The sequence below is a fragment of the Mesitornis unicolor genome, unplaced genomic scaffold, assembly GCF_000695765.1.
Source record: "Mesitornis unicolor isolate BGI_N332 unplaced genomic scaffold, ASM69576v1 scaffold4098, whole genome shotgun sequence".
Taxonomy (NCBI): domain Eukaryota; kingdom Metazoa; phylum Chordata; class Aves; order Mesitornithiformes; family Mesitornithidae; genus Mesitornis; species Mesitornis unicolor.
This window is the reverse complement of record NW_010201071.1, coordinates 46,999-59,444: the sequence shown is the minus strand read 5'-3', so window position 1 is coordinate 59,444 and position 12,446 is coordinate 46,999. Positions and strand designations below refer to the sequence as shown.

The 12,446-nt window shown below is 37.6% G+C and overlaps 1 protein-coding gene across 1 annotated transcript in view; it reads left to right on the top strand.

Moving 5' to 3' along the window:
* The first annotated feature begins 2,565 nt into the window (after nt 1-2,565).
* TINAG (tubulointerstitial nephritis antigen) overlaps nt 2,566-12,446 on the top strand; it is a 39,539-nt gene continuing 29,658 nt past the window's right edge. The window contains exons 1-4 of the mRNA XM_010189939.1: nt 2,566-2,972; nt 7,238-7,301; nt 8,284-8,373; nt 9,849-9,963. Of these exons, the coding sequence (XP_010188241.1) occupies nt 2,603-2,972; nt 7,238-7,301; nt 8,284-8,373; nt 9,849-9,963 (639 nt within the window). The 5' untranslated portion in view covers nt 2,566-2,602. The remainder of the gene's footprint in view (nt 2,973-7,237; nt 7,302-8,283; nt 8,374-9,848; nt 9,964-12,446) is intronic.

The following is a 12,446-nucleotide window of genomic DNA, read 5'->3' as shown; positions in this document are numbered from 1 at the left end:
TTCTTGGACAATTTAAACTGTTTTTTCTCTGTAACTCCACCAAGTGTTCAGTGATATTAATATTTGAATTTCCTGCCAAGTGTGTGGAGTTTTCTGAAGCTCAAGGGTAGACATCAGGTAATGCTTAAACAGATATAAGTCAGATATATTTGTACTTAGGTTCTGTAGGACTAGAACCCTAACTCAAAAGCTTAGCAGAGCTATTATGCTTGGAGTAGGTTAATCTTCAGTAGAGAAAAAAAAGAATGTTTAACAGTTTCTAAATAGTTACAGGTAAGTCAATGTGTGCTTTCGTATGGTGAACAGAGAGCTGCTTTTTCTTACAAAGAAAACTACTGAAATAAAAATATTTGCTGAACCACAGTAGAATAGATTCATGTTTTATAAGGTTTGAACACATGCCAATAATTGGGAAAGATAGATTTTATCAAGTTTCAGCACAGTTTCTTGTGTCACAAAATAAAGCTGTTTAGAAGCACAAGTTAAATTTTCACATTCCTTTAAGAGAAGTCTCATTCCTGTGTGAACTGGCTCACATAATTTTCAAGCAAGTCCCTTGCCTCTGGTTTATCACCAGCAAGTCTTTAAAGTGGAAAATTTTAAAAAAATAACAAAACCACCAAACAAAACCCAATGAAACCAGAGGTCTGCAACTTAAAACACAGATATGTCTGTTCACTTAATTTGACTGGCTGATAACATTTATCACATATGGTAGCTTTTTTTTCTTTCTGATGATTCAAAAGCAAGGAGATAACTTTGTAAAAATATTTCAAAAGACCTGTAATAACAAAGAAGATTTGTATTTTGCCAGTGTTAGTGGAAATCAGGAGTCATTCTCTTGGAACTGATAGAACTGTGTAGACGTAAGAAAAAACACTGGATTGTCTTTTCGAGTGAGCATTTCACCTGTGTTTCCGTGAACACATCTTTTCTCATTTTCCTCTTATTATATTTGATGCATTATAGCAGTCAGTGACAGACTTAACATTGTCCAGATTTTTGTCTCATAAACAAAATTAATAAAAAAATACAGAACAAATTTGAAGGCTAAGATTTATGTCTCATTATGAAATGTACAGAGATTGCATGTTGCTGACCTTGGCCTTTCTATTGATTTCCACACAGAAGATTGCTTACGATAAAGCAAAATAAAATTCATGTGGTCTGATCCAATTTTCCCTCCACAGTTCTTAATCTGTGGTGGGGACAGTGTGGAAGGCAGGTCCAATAGAAGCACCGCTGGCAAGAAATTGTGTTAATGACTTGAACATATGGATTACAAGCTCATATATATAAGCATACATATACACACATACACACATTCCTTCTTAATGTCTCTGCCATTCATGACAATACATCCAAACCAGCTGTGCTCCCAGCTGCTCTTTCAAAAGTAGCTGCCCTTTGATGCTCTGACTTTCTGCAGCACTGAAGAGCCCAGCTGAAGTCACAAGGGGAAAGATCCCCTTCATTCCCTAAAAAAGTCTGCCATCAACTTCTCCAGGTTCCTCTCATTTACTACAAAATGGAGACAGAAAGATGACTGGTTTTTACCTCTGCTTGTTCAGCTCTGGAGACTTAAATTGTCTTGTGATAGCTCAGATTTGAAACACTGCTGTTTTTGCAAGTTAGCCTGATGTGCCATCTCTCCTAGGAAATTCAAAGTTCTTTGCTGCTTTTTCCTGAATCTTTCAAGTTTTGGCAACAGTACTATGCATATTTCTTTAGGCCTGCTGTTCAAAAACCTGGAGATCATAGATCAAGCAGTAAAGGCTGTTAGACTTATCTTTTGATATCTGCTTTGTCTTTCTTTGTGGCTTTATTAATGCAGCCATTTCCTTTTTAAATAGGAATGAGCACTCATCAGTGGGCATTTATTACACTGTTTACAAGGATTGCCAGTTCCTTTTGACTGAAAAAATGCAATCCATAAAAGAGTATCTTTAGATAATAGTTTCTAGTGGATATCACCTGACTTTTACTGAATTTGCTTGCAGTAAAACAGAGCAAAATGAAGCATATAAAGCTAAGCTAAATCACTGGAAACAAGATTGAAATGAGGGGTGCAGTTTACTGCAGTGATATAGCCCTGCATATCAGAAAGGAAAATATAGATGAAATGCAATCTAAATGTTACATATTTTTCAATCATATGAAGAACATGTTAGTTACAGGTAAATGAAGCTAGAAAACAAGAGAGCTTCCTTCGACAGGGTGTACTCATTCCTCACATTGTTTTCTATTTTAGAAGGTGAAAGTATAGAACTAAAATATTGGACCATGTATGTTCTGTATATTCTGAAACTTTTACTGTAAACTTTCTCACTTGCAAAAGACTGCAGCTGATGTTTCATAATCACAGATTCATAGTTGTGGCTCTGTTTTCAGTATCTCTGTATCTTGGGCAAATAAATCAGTTTACAACATGTCTGACTAATAATTAACACATACAGAGTCATTCTAGAAAACCGCAGTCTGCAGCTTTCTGTTCAGATTTCTTTCTGAATACTGACTGAAGGTACTACATCTACAGAAAAGGAACATTTATTGATAAAGTGAAACACAAAGAGCCTCAAAAAAACCCGCTAGTGGCAGAAGAATGTGGCTCAAAAGTCAGATATTGCTCTTGTATTGCATCGTCAGTGAAGTCTGGATGGCAAAGCAGCTTGACTCTAGAAAAAATTTCCCCCAAAGACCTTCCTCTGTTGAAGATGGTGGTTCTGCAAGGTGGAACAGGCTAAAGAGGAGCCTGTATCAGGGAAGGTCCTGCAGGGTACGAGGCTGTTGCACAGGAAGAGACGATGACTGCAGCTTCAACGTCGTCTCTAAAGCAGCTATATGTTACTGTGACCAGTTCTGTGCCTCAGGTTCTCCTGGCCCTGTAGACTGCTGTGGTGACTACTGGGATGTCTGTGACCATCCCGTTGAGCCCACCAGATCAGATGAGCCTTGGCCACCTCCACCATCAGGTTAGTGTAGAGAAAATGTTCAGTCCGCATTAGTGCTTCATGATAAAAATATACTTGGAAGTAAAATTACTGATTAATCTTTAGAGTGTATACATACTAAAAATGTGACTAAAGACACTGTGAAACTAAAGTTAGAATTATGCTTGCTGTTATTTCTTTGTCTCTAGGGACATATTTTTAGCATTTATTAGATCATATTTCTGTTGGACAGAACCTCTGTTTTACCTGAAACTTCTCAGAGATAACCTCATTGGATCAAAATTTGTGTAATCTCAATAGTTACCATAGAGCTTCACAGATTAACATGAGATGAACAGTAATATCTAATCAAGAAAAATGAGGATTTTCCTGAGTGATACTGCTCTGAGGTATTCTGCAAAGGTTTTGATCCAGTACAGTTCACCCCTGTGACACTGTTTTTTCTGCGACAGCTGAAGTGCAGGAGTAGGTGAAGGCATGTGGTTAGAATAAGTATTTCTGGCATATTTTATGTTGTTATTAGTTAATTTGTAGGGGAAGTTCCTTCAGAACTACTCTAAACATAGTCAACTTTTTTTAGAACTAGAGATTGCAGAAAAATTATCCACAGACAGCTGGTCCTCCCTTAGTTCCTGCATAGGCCAAATCTCCAATGGTGAGAGAAGTTTAGAATTGTGGATTTTAAGATTTTAAGACTATGTAGCTTCCTACTATTGGTAGACTAAATCTAGCTGAAACTATGGAAATGGTACCAAACTTTCAAAAGCCTAAAATCAACCAAAAAAACTACCATGACTTTTTAAAATTAACCATTTCTTTGCAATAACCTGGCTGCCTGCATTCCAGTGCTCACACCACAAGCTCTTCAGGAGGCTGTGCTCTTAACCCAGGCATGCAGCCAAAATCTGATAAGTGGGAGTGAAAGAAATGCTGTAAAAAATTTGATTTTACAAAGTGTTTCTAATCACTGAAAATAATGTTTTATGATTCGTGTAAATAAAGACATTTGTTTCATATTTCTTTGATGCAGTGGTGCATATTATTTCCAGCAGATCGGGGGTTGTTGGCATAAACTTTACATAAACATTTAGCAGTGTTTCTGCTCTAGCTCTGACAGCCTATGGTCGAGTTGGGCAAACTGTTTCATGGAAACAAATCACTACAAACTCTGCAGCAGTTTGCTGTGTGGGCCCTGCTGTAGGTCTACCTCTAGAAGGGAAAAGTGTAACAGAAGATTTAGATAAGGGTATAGGTGAGGGTTAATATTTTTACTGACTTTCTTAATCTAATTTTTTGCATGTGTGTCCATTGTTTTGCAACTCCTGGACTGTACATGCCTGCCAGAGGTAGCCATTATATTTAGTCTACTCAGGTACCTTTGTTTGTCCTATAGGTGAGCTTCATTTTTTCTTTGTATCTCATCTCAAATTAAGATCCTTTCTTTCTGATCCTTAAATTGCTTCCCTAATGGAAGGTCTGCACCTTTTTGAAATCTGTTTATTGGATATTTGTTATGTAAGTCATTTAAAGAGTAAAAAAAAAGAATAATAAAACACCCAAAATACATCAGGGAAAAAAAAAATCTCTAAAGGAATTTTCTAGTGCTGGAATCTCTCAGGAACAGGGAAGAGAGAATGTAATTGGAAGGAAACAATGAAGGAACAAAAAGGACTGAATGTCTGAAGATTAAGCAAACTATGAAGCATTTTTAGAAATGACATATTAGCTGACTTTTAGTGACTGAGACTTTTGGCTGAGAATCATTTAAACACTAAAAGACCACATATGCTGAAGTGCTTTTACCTGGAAGATTTTGATCTTCTGTTGCCCGTGGTTTTGCTCTCAGTGCTTCCTGAGTCATATTTCTTTAAATAAACCAATAAACTGAAGTGCTTTACATGGGCTGGAATGAGCAGCAATAAAACTGCTCAGCGCTTTTTTTCTGGATCCTGGTCCATTCACTGACTTGGTGCACAGCAAGAGTGAGCTGCACTGTGACTTCTTCCATGGGTGCTTCCAGCACCATGCTGAGGGCCGGTCTTGATTCAACTCCGTGGAATTGCTTTGACTTTGCCTTTATGAACCTAGCATTCGATGTGTTTGAATGGTTTTCCTGTGTAGTTTCAGAAGAAACTGTGCACAGTCCTGCCTTAGATACCAAACTGAAGTTCTGGATTTTTTAATTACTATTATTTTAATTTCTGTTATGAACTGTGAGAATTTTATTTACTGACTAGATTTATTATTTATTTTATCTTTTTGTTTCAATTACTCTGATGGTACAAAAAGCCCTGTCAGAATCAACACACTGGTTCTCACCTTGGTGGTGGTATAAAAGTGACATCTGGAGAATTTTCTAATTGCTCTTATACTACACAGTCAGGATCCGGCCTACAAGTGAGTAAACCTGGAGACATTTAACTGACAACCGTACTTACATCAATAACGGGGAGAAATGAAGTAAGAGTTCCAGAGCAAGAACGCTGGACTGGGAGCGGAAGTCCTTGTTTATTAAACACTCTTCCTTCCAATTATAATTTTTCACATAATTCAATCCCATTCATAAAGACATCAGGCTGCATCTTCCAATTAACTAATTTCCCACTTAATATATTAATATTGCAACCTAATATATTCACAGCCAGACAATCTCACTGTGTTCTCATGCAAACAGTCTTTTAGTTCAGATATTGCTGCTCTATGCCACTGATGCCTCAGGCAGAGCTCCTGACTCTCTAAATCTTAATTTGGCTAGGCTAAAGAAGCTGTATGGTTTTAATCTTCAATCCCCTAAGCATACATTATTAAAAAGCTTCTTCTGTACTTGTCCAGCTTTGCATTTTCTCTGAGGCATGGGCAGTGAGGCCTGCCAGCAGAGCTCCAGTGAGGCTCCATCCTGTCACTCAAATGCTGCATCAATACTTTCTTCCCTCCATATATTCAAAATATCCGGCTTGATGCCTCCTTCCAGCTACTGTCTGATACTGACTTTGTGGCACACTGGGATAAGCTGCAACACTTCCATAATTTTTTATTGGCTATTCTCTGGAAAGTGTTTTGGATCTTAGCAAAAGCTGAATTAGAGCAGACACTTCGGGCTTCAGACTGCTTAGGTGGGAAATATCTCACCCTATGTCTGTTCTAGCTAACATAGCCTGCTGTATGACTAACAGGGAGAGATAAGCACTTATGATTAATTAATCAACTCTAGTCTACTTCTGCACTTTGGTACGAAATTAGCTATGGCTTAGAAGTGCATATTTCTCTCCTGCCAATAAGCAAGGCCCAGGCAGCTGAGGCACACCTATGTACATCTGGGCAGACAAACTCCAGCCCTTGGCTTGAGAGGGGGATGGCCTTCCTCACACTCATGGTGGGAAGAAAGCATGATATAATACAAATGCAAGTAAACACTATATTAATATCAAATATGGTTTAAGTTTCTTGAAAATGAAGGAGAAAGGAGAAGTTGGGGGTTCTGGCCCCAAACCCTTTCAGTGGGAGAAGGAACGTGATCTCTACCTCTAGGCTCACCAGTGGAGGAAATGTGAGAACAGGCTGGAAAACAAAGACAGATGTGATAAATGTACAATGTTTGTTATAGGCTTGATCCAAAGTCCTGTGCAGACTTTTTGTATCTTTCCTTTGCTGAAGCTTTGACAATCAATCGCACAGAAGAAGCTGTTTATGCAGAAGAGTGAAGTGTTATCAGAAAAAAAAAATTAGGAGACATGTATTTATTTTGAAAAATTGTCACTCAAATTAGGTTTTGGAGAGCATATGAAACATACATTCGCCTTGAAACATAATTGATCTGTTTGTTTTTCAAAGAGGAATTAAACTGTTGAGAAAAAGGAATATATTACAAAATATTTGGAATGGTTAGTTTTTAAAATTCTATAACTAGAAAATCTTCTATTTTAATTGCTGATTAGAAAATTATTTTTATTAGAAAAGTTTTTTTTATATTTTTTGTGTTTATTACTGAAAAATAACTTTTTTGAAGAATTATGTTTATTTACATGTAAAAATAATTTTTCAGTGAATGTTTTGAATCTGTTGCTGATTTTATTTACTGTGAATGATAATGCATCTGGTAAAAAAATTAAAATACACCAAACTGTCTTCAGTACTTGGAAGAAGCTGGAAATAAATGTTGCCGACTTTCAACTATGTAATTTACACATAACACATACAACCAATTAATTCAAGAGTAACAAGACTTTTGAGTAAATTAACTTAAAAACTATTATATTTTTTCACACATCTATATGTTATGTTGGCAGGTTGTTATAAAGATGGCCGACATTATGGAGAAGGAACAATCATTAAAGACAACTGCAATTTCTGGTAAAGTTTCAGAGAACAGCAAATTGAATTTTGTTTAGCATATGTCATGAAACAGGAAGTAAGGCAGTGATCATCCTTAAATTAATATTAAATGTAATCAAATCAAAATAGCTAGAAGAGTAGTAGCGTACTAAGGTATTGTAGAACTAGATTACAGACAACTTAGGAGGGCAAGAGGTCAATGGGCCTTCTAATTGAGTATTAAAATCTCCTCCTCACTGGCCTAGTTCTGTATCTGCTCAATCTGCTGGCACTAACCTGAGACAAAATAGTTTCAGCCTAGAGTTGGGCATTGAACTGAATGCAGACAAAACAAATATTAAAGTTTAGGTGATTATTTTAGAATGTCTTACTCTGCTTCTTTGGCATGAGTGATGAGAACTTACATTATTTCATAAGGGAAGAATATGTATATGTATAGTTATGTAGGAAAGGGATGGACCATTTGAGCAACCCTTTCTCTGCCTTGGGACAGGAGCTGACAGCACAGGCAGGGGATCTCTGCTGCCAGCCCTGGCAGTTAGCTTCCTGATCCGCTTCCCTGGTTTGCCTCTCCAAAAGCCAGCCCTGCAGGCTCCAGCAGCACCCAAACAGGGCTGGGGCCCCCACTTCCCTGACTTTAGCCCACATGTGTCTACGGCCACATGTCTCCCTTCTGGATTTCCAGAGTGAAAATTTCTCAAAATATCCTCAAAACATCTGATTTACAGGACATTGCCTTTTTTCCCTGGTTTATTCTCAAAAAGACGGAAGCAATTTTTTTCAAATACGACCTTTCCCACAAGCTGTAAGCATTCCCATCTGGTTCCAGTTAGGATTCATTAGGTAGTCAAACAGTGAGAAGTAGCACTGTGTTTTCATAAATACTATGTGACATTTATATTTTTTATGGTTTTTTTTCTCCATCTTCCTTCTGCTGTTAAAGTGCATATTTTTCTTTTGACAATTCATTTTCTGCTCAGTGATATTCTTGCCCTTTCAGCAAATGCTTCCAAAGTCTCTGGAAGTGTTCAAAGGAAGTATGCCTTGTTCGTCAAGACTTAATTCAGCACATCAATTCTGGAGATTATGGGTGAGAACACTTTCATTTTAAGGCTTTGTTGTAAACCACTGTATTGTTCATTGTATGTATATGCAAATTACAAGTTATGCAGTTCTCTGCACCCCTTCCATCCTCGATTATGTTACAGCAATTTGACAGTAAATGTACATCTGCGAAACTTCCTAAAATCTCTGACAGATTGTAGAGTTTTAGCTTGAAAGATACTGAAAGTCTCATGCTGGTTACAGTTGACATCATAAACATCTATCTAAAATATTCTCCAAATTTAGTACAATTTTTTTTTCTCACAAAAGGCTATTTAGATCATCTTCCCTTATTCTTCCCTTTATTTATTACTTTATTTATTACTTCATTCCTCCAAGGTAGCACAGGGGGATTATGGACATTCCAGCACCAGAGCTGTGCCATGAGAGCACACTGGCTATTTACAGGTGGAGAGACAGGGGTTGCCTCCCTAGGAACTGAAGTGCTAAATTCACTGATGAAGCCTGCCCAGATTTCAGGCTGTGACTTGGTGCTGAAACATTTTGTACTTCATGGGAGACATTCAGACCAACTGAGTTAGGATAGACAATTAGGTTAGGCACCTGGAGCCCTTCACCTGTCTCTTGTCAGTGGTGAGCAGTAAGGTTTGCCACAGGGTGGTTAAGCTGACCTGAGATATGACTCAACTTCTGTCACTCTTCACTGACTACAGGCAGACCAAGAGCAAAAGGGGGCTTCTCATTTGGGCAGCACGAATGCCACCTTCTTTTTTCTCATACACAAACAAGAAAAAAATGGGTAAAGGGAATGTTCTTCCATATGGCTCAGGTCCTTTCCAATAATAATAAATGTCATTGTGTTCCAACTGTGTATGGTTGCAAGGTATTTTTTTTTTCTGTTGTGTATACAGTTTGCAGGGTTAATGCTACAATCTGAGTCTGGTTGACCTCGCAGTAAGAATGGAATGACTAAGGAGCCACAGGGAGCCCTTTCTCTCAAGCTGGCTATTGGTGTAAAACTTGGACAGGAGGTGTTAGATGGGATTTCTGCTGGGTTCAACAGTATCTTACTGCTGGTGCTCCAGGGCTTGAAGGCAATGGAACTCGCTACATGAAGCTCTTAGTTCTCTGTGGGCATCTGGTCTGAAGCATAGTTTGAGCATAACTTCAAGACAACAGTAACTGTTTTGACCAAGCATCTTGTTTTCCAGTACTTCTCTGAAGCATTGCATGTTCAGCTCATGCAGGCTGACATGATGCTGACCTTAAATCACCAGTTTTCATGTACTGCCGTGTTGCTCAATTCTATGCTCATTTGCAGTGGCAGAGCCTGTACTAAATATTTTCTCAAGCATATTGAATACAAGGTTTTGAAATGTAGTTTGAAAGATTTATTTCTGGATGTTATTGTTAATGGTGCACTTACAAAGGAGCAAGGTATAAATGTGAGTAGTATCTCTAACATGGGTTGTGTTTGTATGTTTTCTGTCTGTGATGAAGGTGGAAAGCTGACAACTACAGTCAGTTCTGGGGAATGACAGTGGAAGAAGGTTTCAAAAAACGCCTGGGTACCTTTCCTCCGTCTCATTCCTTGCTGAATATGAAAGAAACTCTAGTAAGTGTCATGTACAATTCTTAAATTTTTTAAATATCTTTATCACATGGAAAAATAAATGTGAACAATTATAAGATTATGATTCAGGGATTTCATACTAAATGCTTCCATGTTGAATATGAAGCTCCCAGTATAGCTTTCCAAGCCATAGAGTGTTTAGTCCTATTGATGGAAATCAAACAATAGAAGCAAAGCAGATGTTAACTACTGAGAAGCTGTACACAATATTAACACTGTAGATCACTAGTGTTTGAACTCATTGCTTCTTTAGGATGGTTCCATGCTATCCTCTCCATTTCCTAATCATTGCACAAATAGCTATAACCACAAAAAATAAAATCTGGCAAAATTTCATTAATGCTAGCAGCTGAGACTAAGCACAAATCTTTGAAAGACACTCTGAAAGCCCATAGAATAAAGCAATGTAAAAACGCAGTAGGAGACTGGTTTTGGCCAAATGAGACATTTTAAAAATGTTTACTCACTGCAGCATATAGTATAATTATTCTTGAAGTTCTATGTAGCACCAAAATAACTGCCACGCCTTTAAAACACATTGTGATACATGTTTGATGGTATTCTGTTAGTACAAGTTCTGGCAAGAGGTGCACTGCAGTGGTGGGGTCCGTGCCTGCTGGCAACAAGGTGCTTGCCTAAATACCAGCTTACAAGAAAATGGAGTATGTAGGTTAGTAATAAGGCATCACTTTGGATTAAGTATCAAAGAACTTGTGAAGACAATGTGGAGGTATACAAAGTATACCAGCTGTTCCTCTTAATATATGGCTTTTCATAGTAAAAAAGCTCAGTAGTTGTAGATCTCCCACTTGCAAACTGAAAGTCATGCACACCCATTTTGTCTTCACAAAGTGAGTGATGTCCTGAGCCTTTTTCCTACATGAAAAATAATATTGTTTTCCCTCAGAAAACGTATTCAAATTCAGTAATCTTCAGCCTTTTGTCTCTGATGGGCCATCCAACATTTCTGAAGTCATAGCTGAAATATGAGTATTCTTTTATATCCACTTACATTCATGCTTTGGCCTGACTGCTGGCTTCACTGCAGAGAACACATATGAAGGTTTAAAAATAGTTTGCCAGACATTGTGCTGATTGCACTGTGCTGTCTGATGCTATCCATGGAGCCTCCGTTGAGAAACAATTGTCTAGACTTACTACTTGTCACAGAGGAGCAGCGTTTCTCAATGTCAGGGTAGCAATTTCTCAGTCAAAAAGCTAATGTTTCTGGCTACAGGTCAATCCTGCATTTCTAAATGACAAGGCTGAGGGTTAATGAGGGATTTGCTCTGGGATTTACAATATGAGGCTATTAAATGCATTGGCACTAGTTTAGGAATATGTAAAGTAACACATTGTTTCAGACCAAAATTATATTTAGAATTTTGCTTTTCTAAACTGCCTCATTTGTAGCATTGTAAGCGGTCATTGCCCACATAAGTGTGCTAAACAACCTTTGCCAAATTTTTCTTGTTTACTGATTGATAGTGAGCAATCTTATGTGAAAGAAACGCTATTGAAGCTGGGGTTCTGCCTGTGTGATTCATCTTCAAAGTAAACCTTGTGCTTGTTCTTGTTTATTAACAATAAACATAATGATAATTTAGCGAGATATTTTTTAAATTTGCTGTTGCTTTCTGTGTGTCATTTGATGTTGCAAATCCCATGTATTTTCAAGATTTGAAAAAAACCCAGACTTTTGAAAGTGATTAATCAAAATATTGAGACTAATATTTTAGCAAGATTTAAAAGATTACTGGCTTGTTATGGGTGGAGGTAAAACTTTCAAAAGCACTTCAAAGACTTAATAGCTTGCAGTATACTTTAATGGTATTTAGGACTCACAGCCTGCATCTAACATAGTGAACCTGGAAGCCCTTGAGTGTTACTGGGTCTGGGTAGATGCACAAACTGTATCAATCTGTCTGTTGGGGCTGTATCCCAATCTAATTATCAGATACAGACAGGTACAAACTTCATTTTTCCTTACCCGCTTCTTCTCAACCATGGGTTTTCTGTGGGAAATCCAGGTGAACAAGCCAAATGGAGGCCCTACTGTTTCCCATTGTATGCAACAAGGGGATCTGGATACAGCCAAAGTGGCAAAGTTCGGTTCCCCAAAGAGTCCTGAAACACTTTTAAAGAACTCACCTTAAATGTTTAAATCATCTTAGGAAAAGGTATATAGTCTTATAAGTCACAATTTAGAAAAATGGTGCAGCAAGGACACCCAGAATTAGAAGACTAAGTAAATCAAAATAAAATGAAGGAAATTGAACAGGATGGAAGCCATTGTGCTTCAGCATATGAATCTGCTATATGAACAAAGTAGCATCAAGTAATGTTTTGTTTAGAAACAGATTATCATATTTTGTATATTGTATTTTCCTATGTATCATATCTTATCCACAATTGTTTGAGACAACCTGATAGACTAGACAGACTAATATTGTAATTATGTGTGG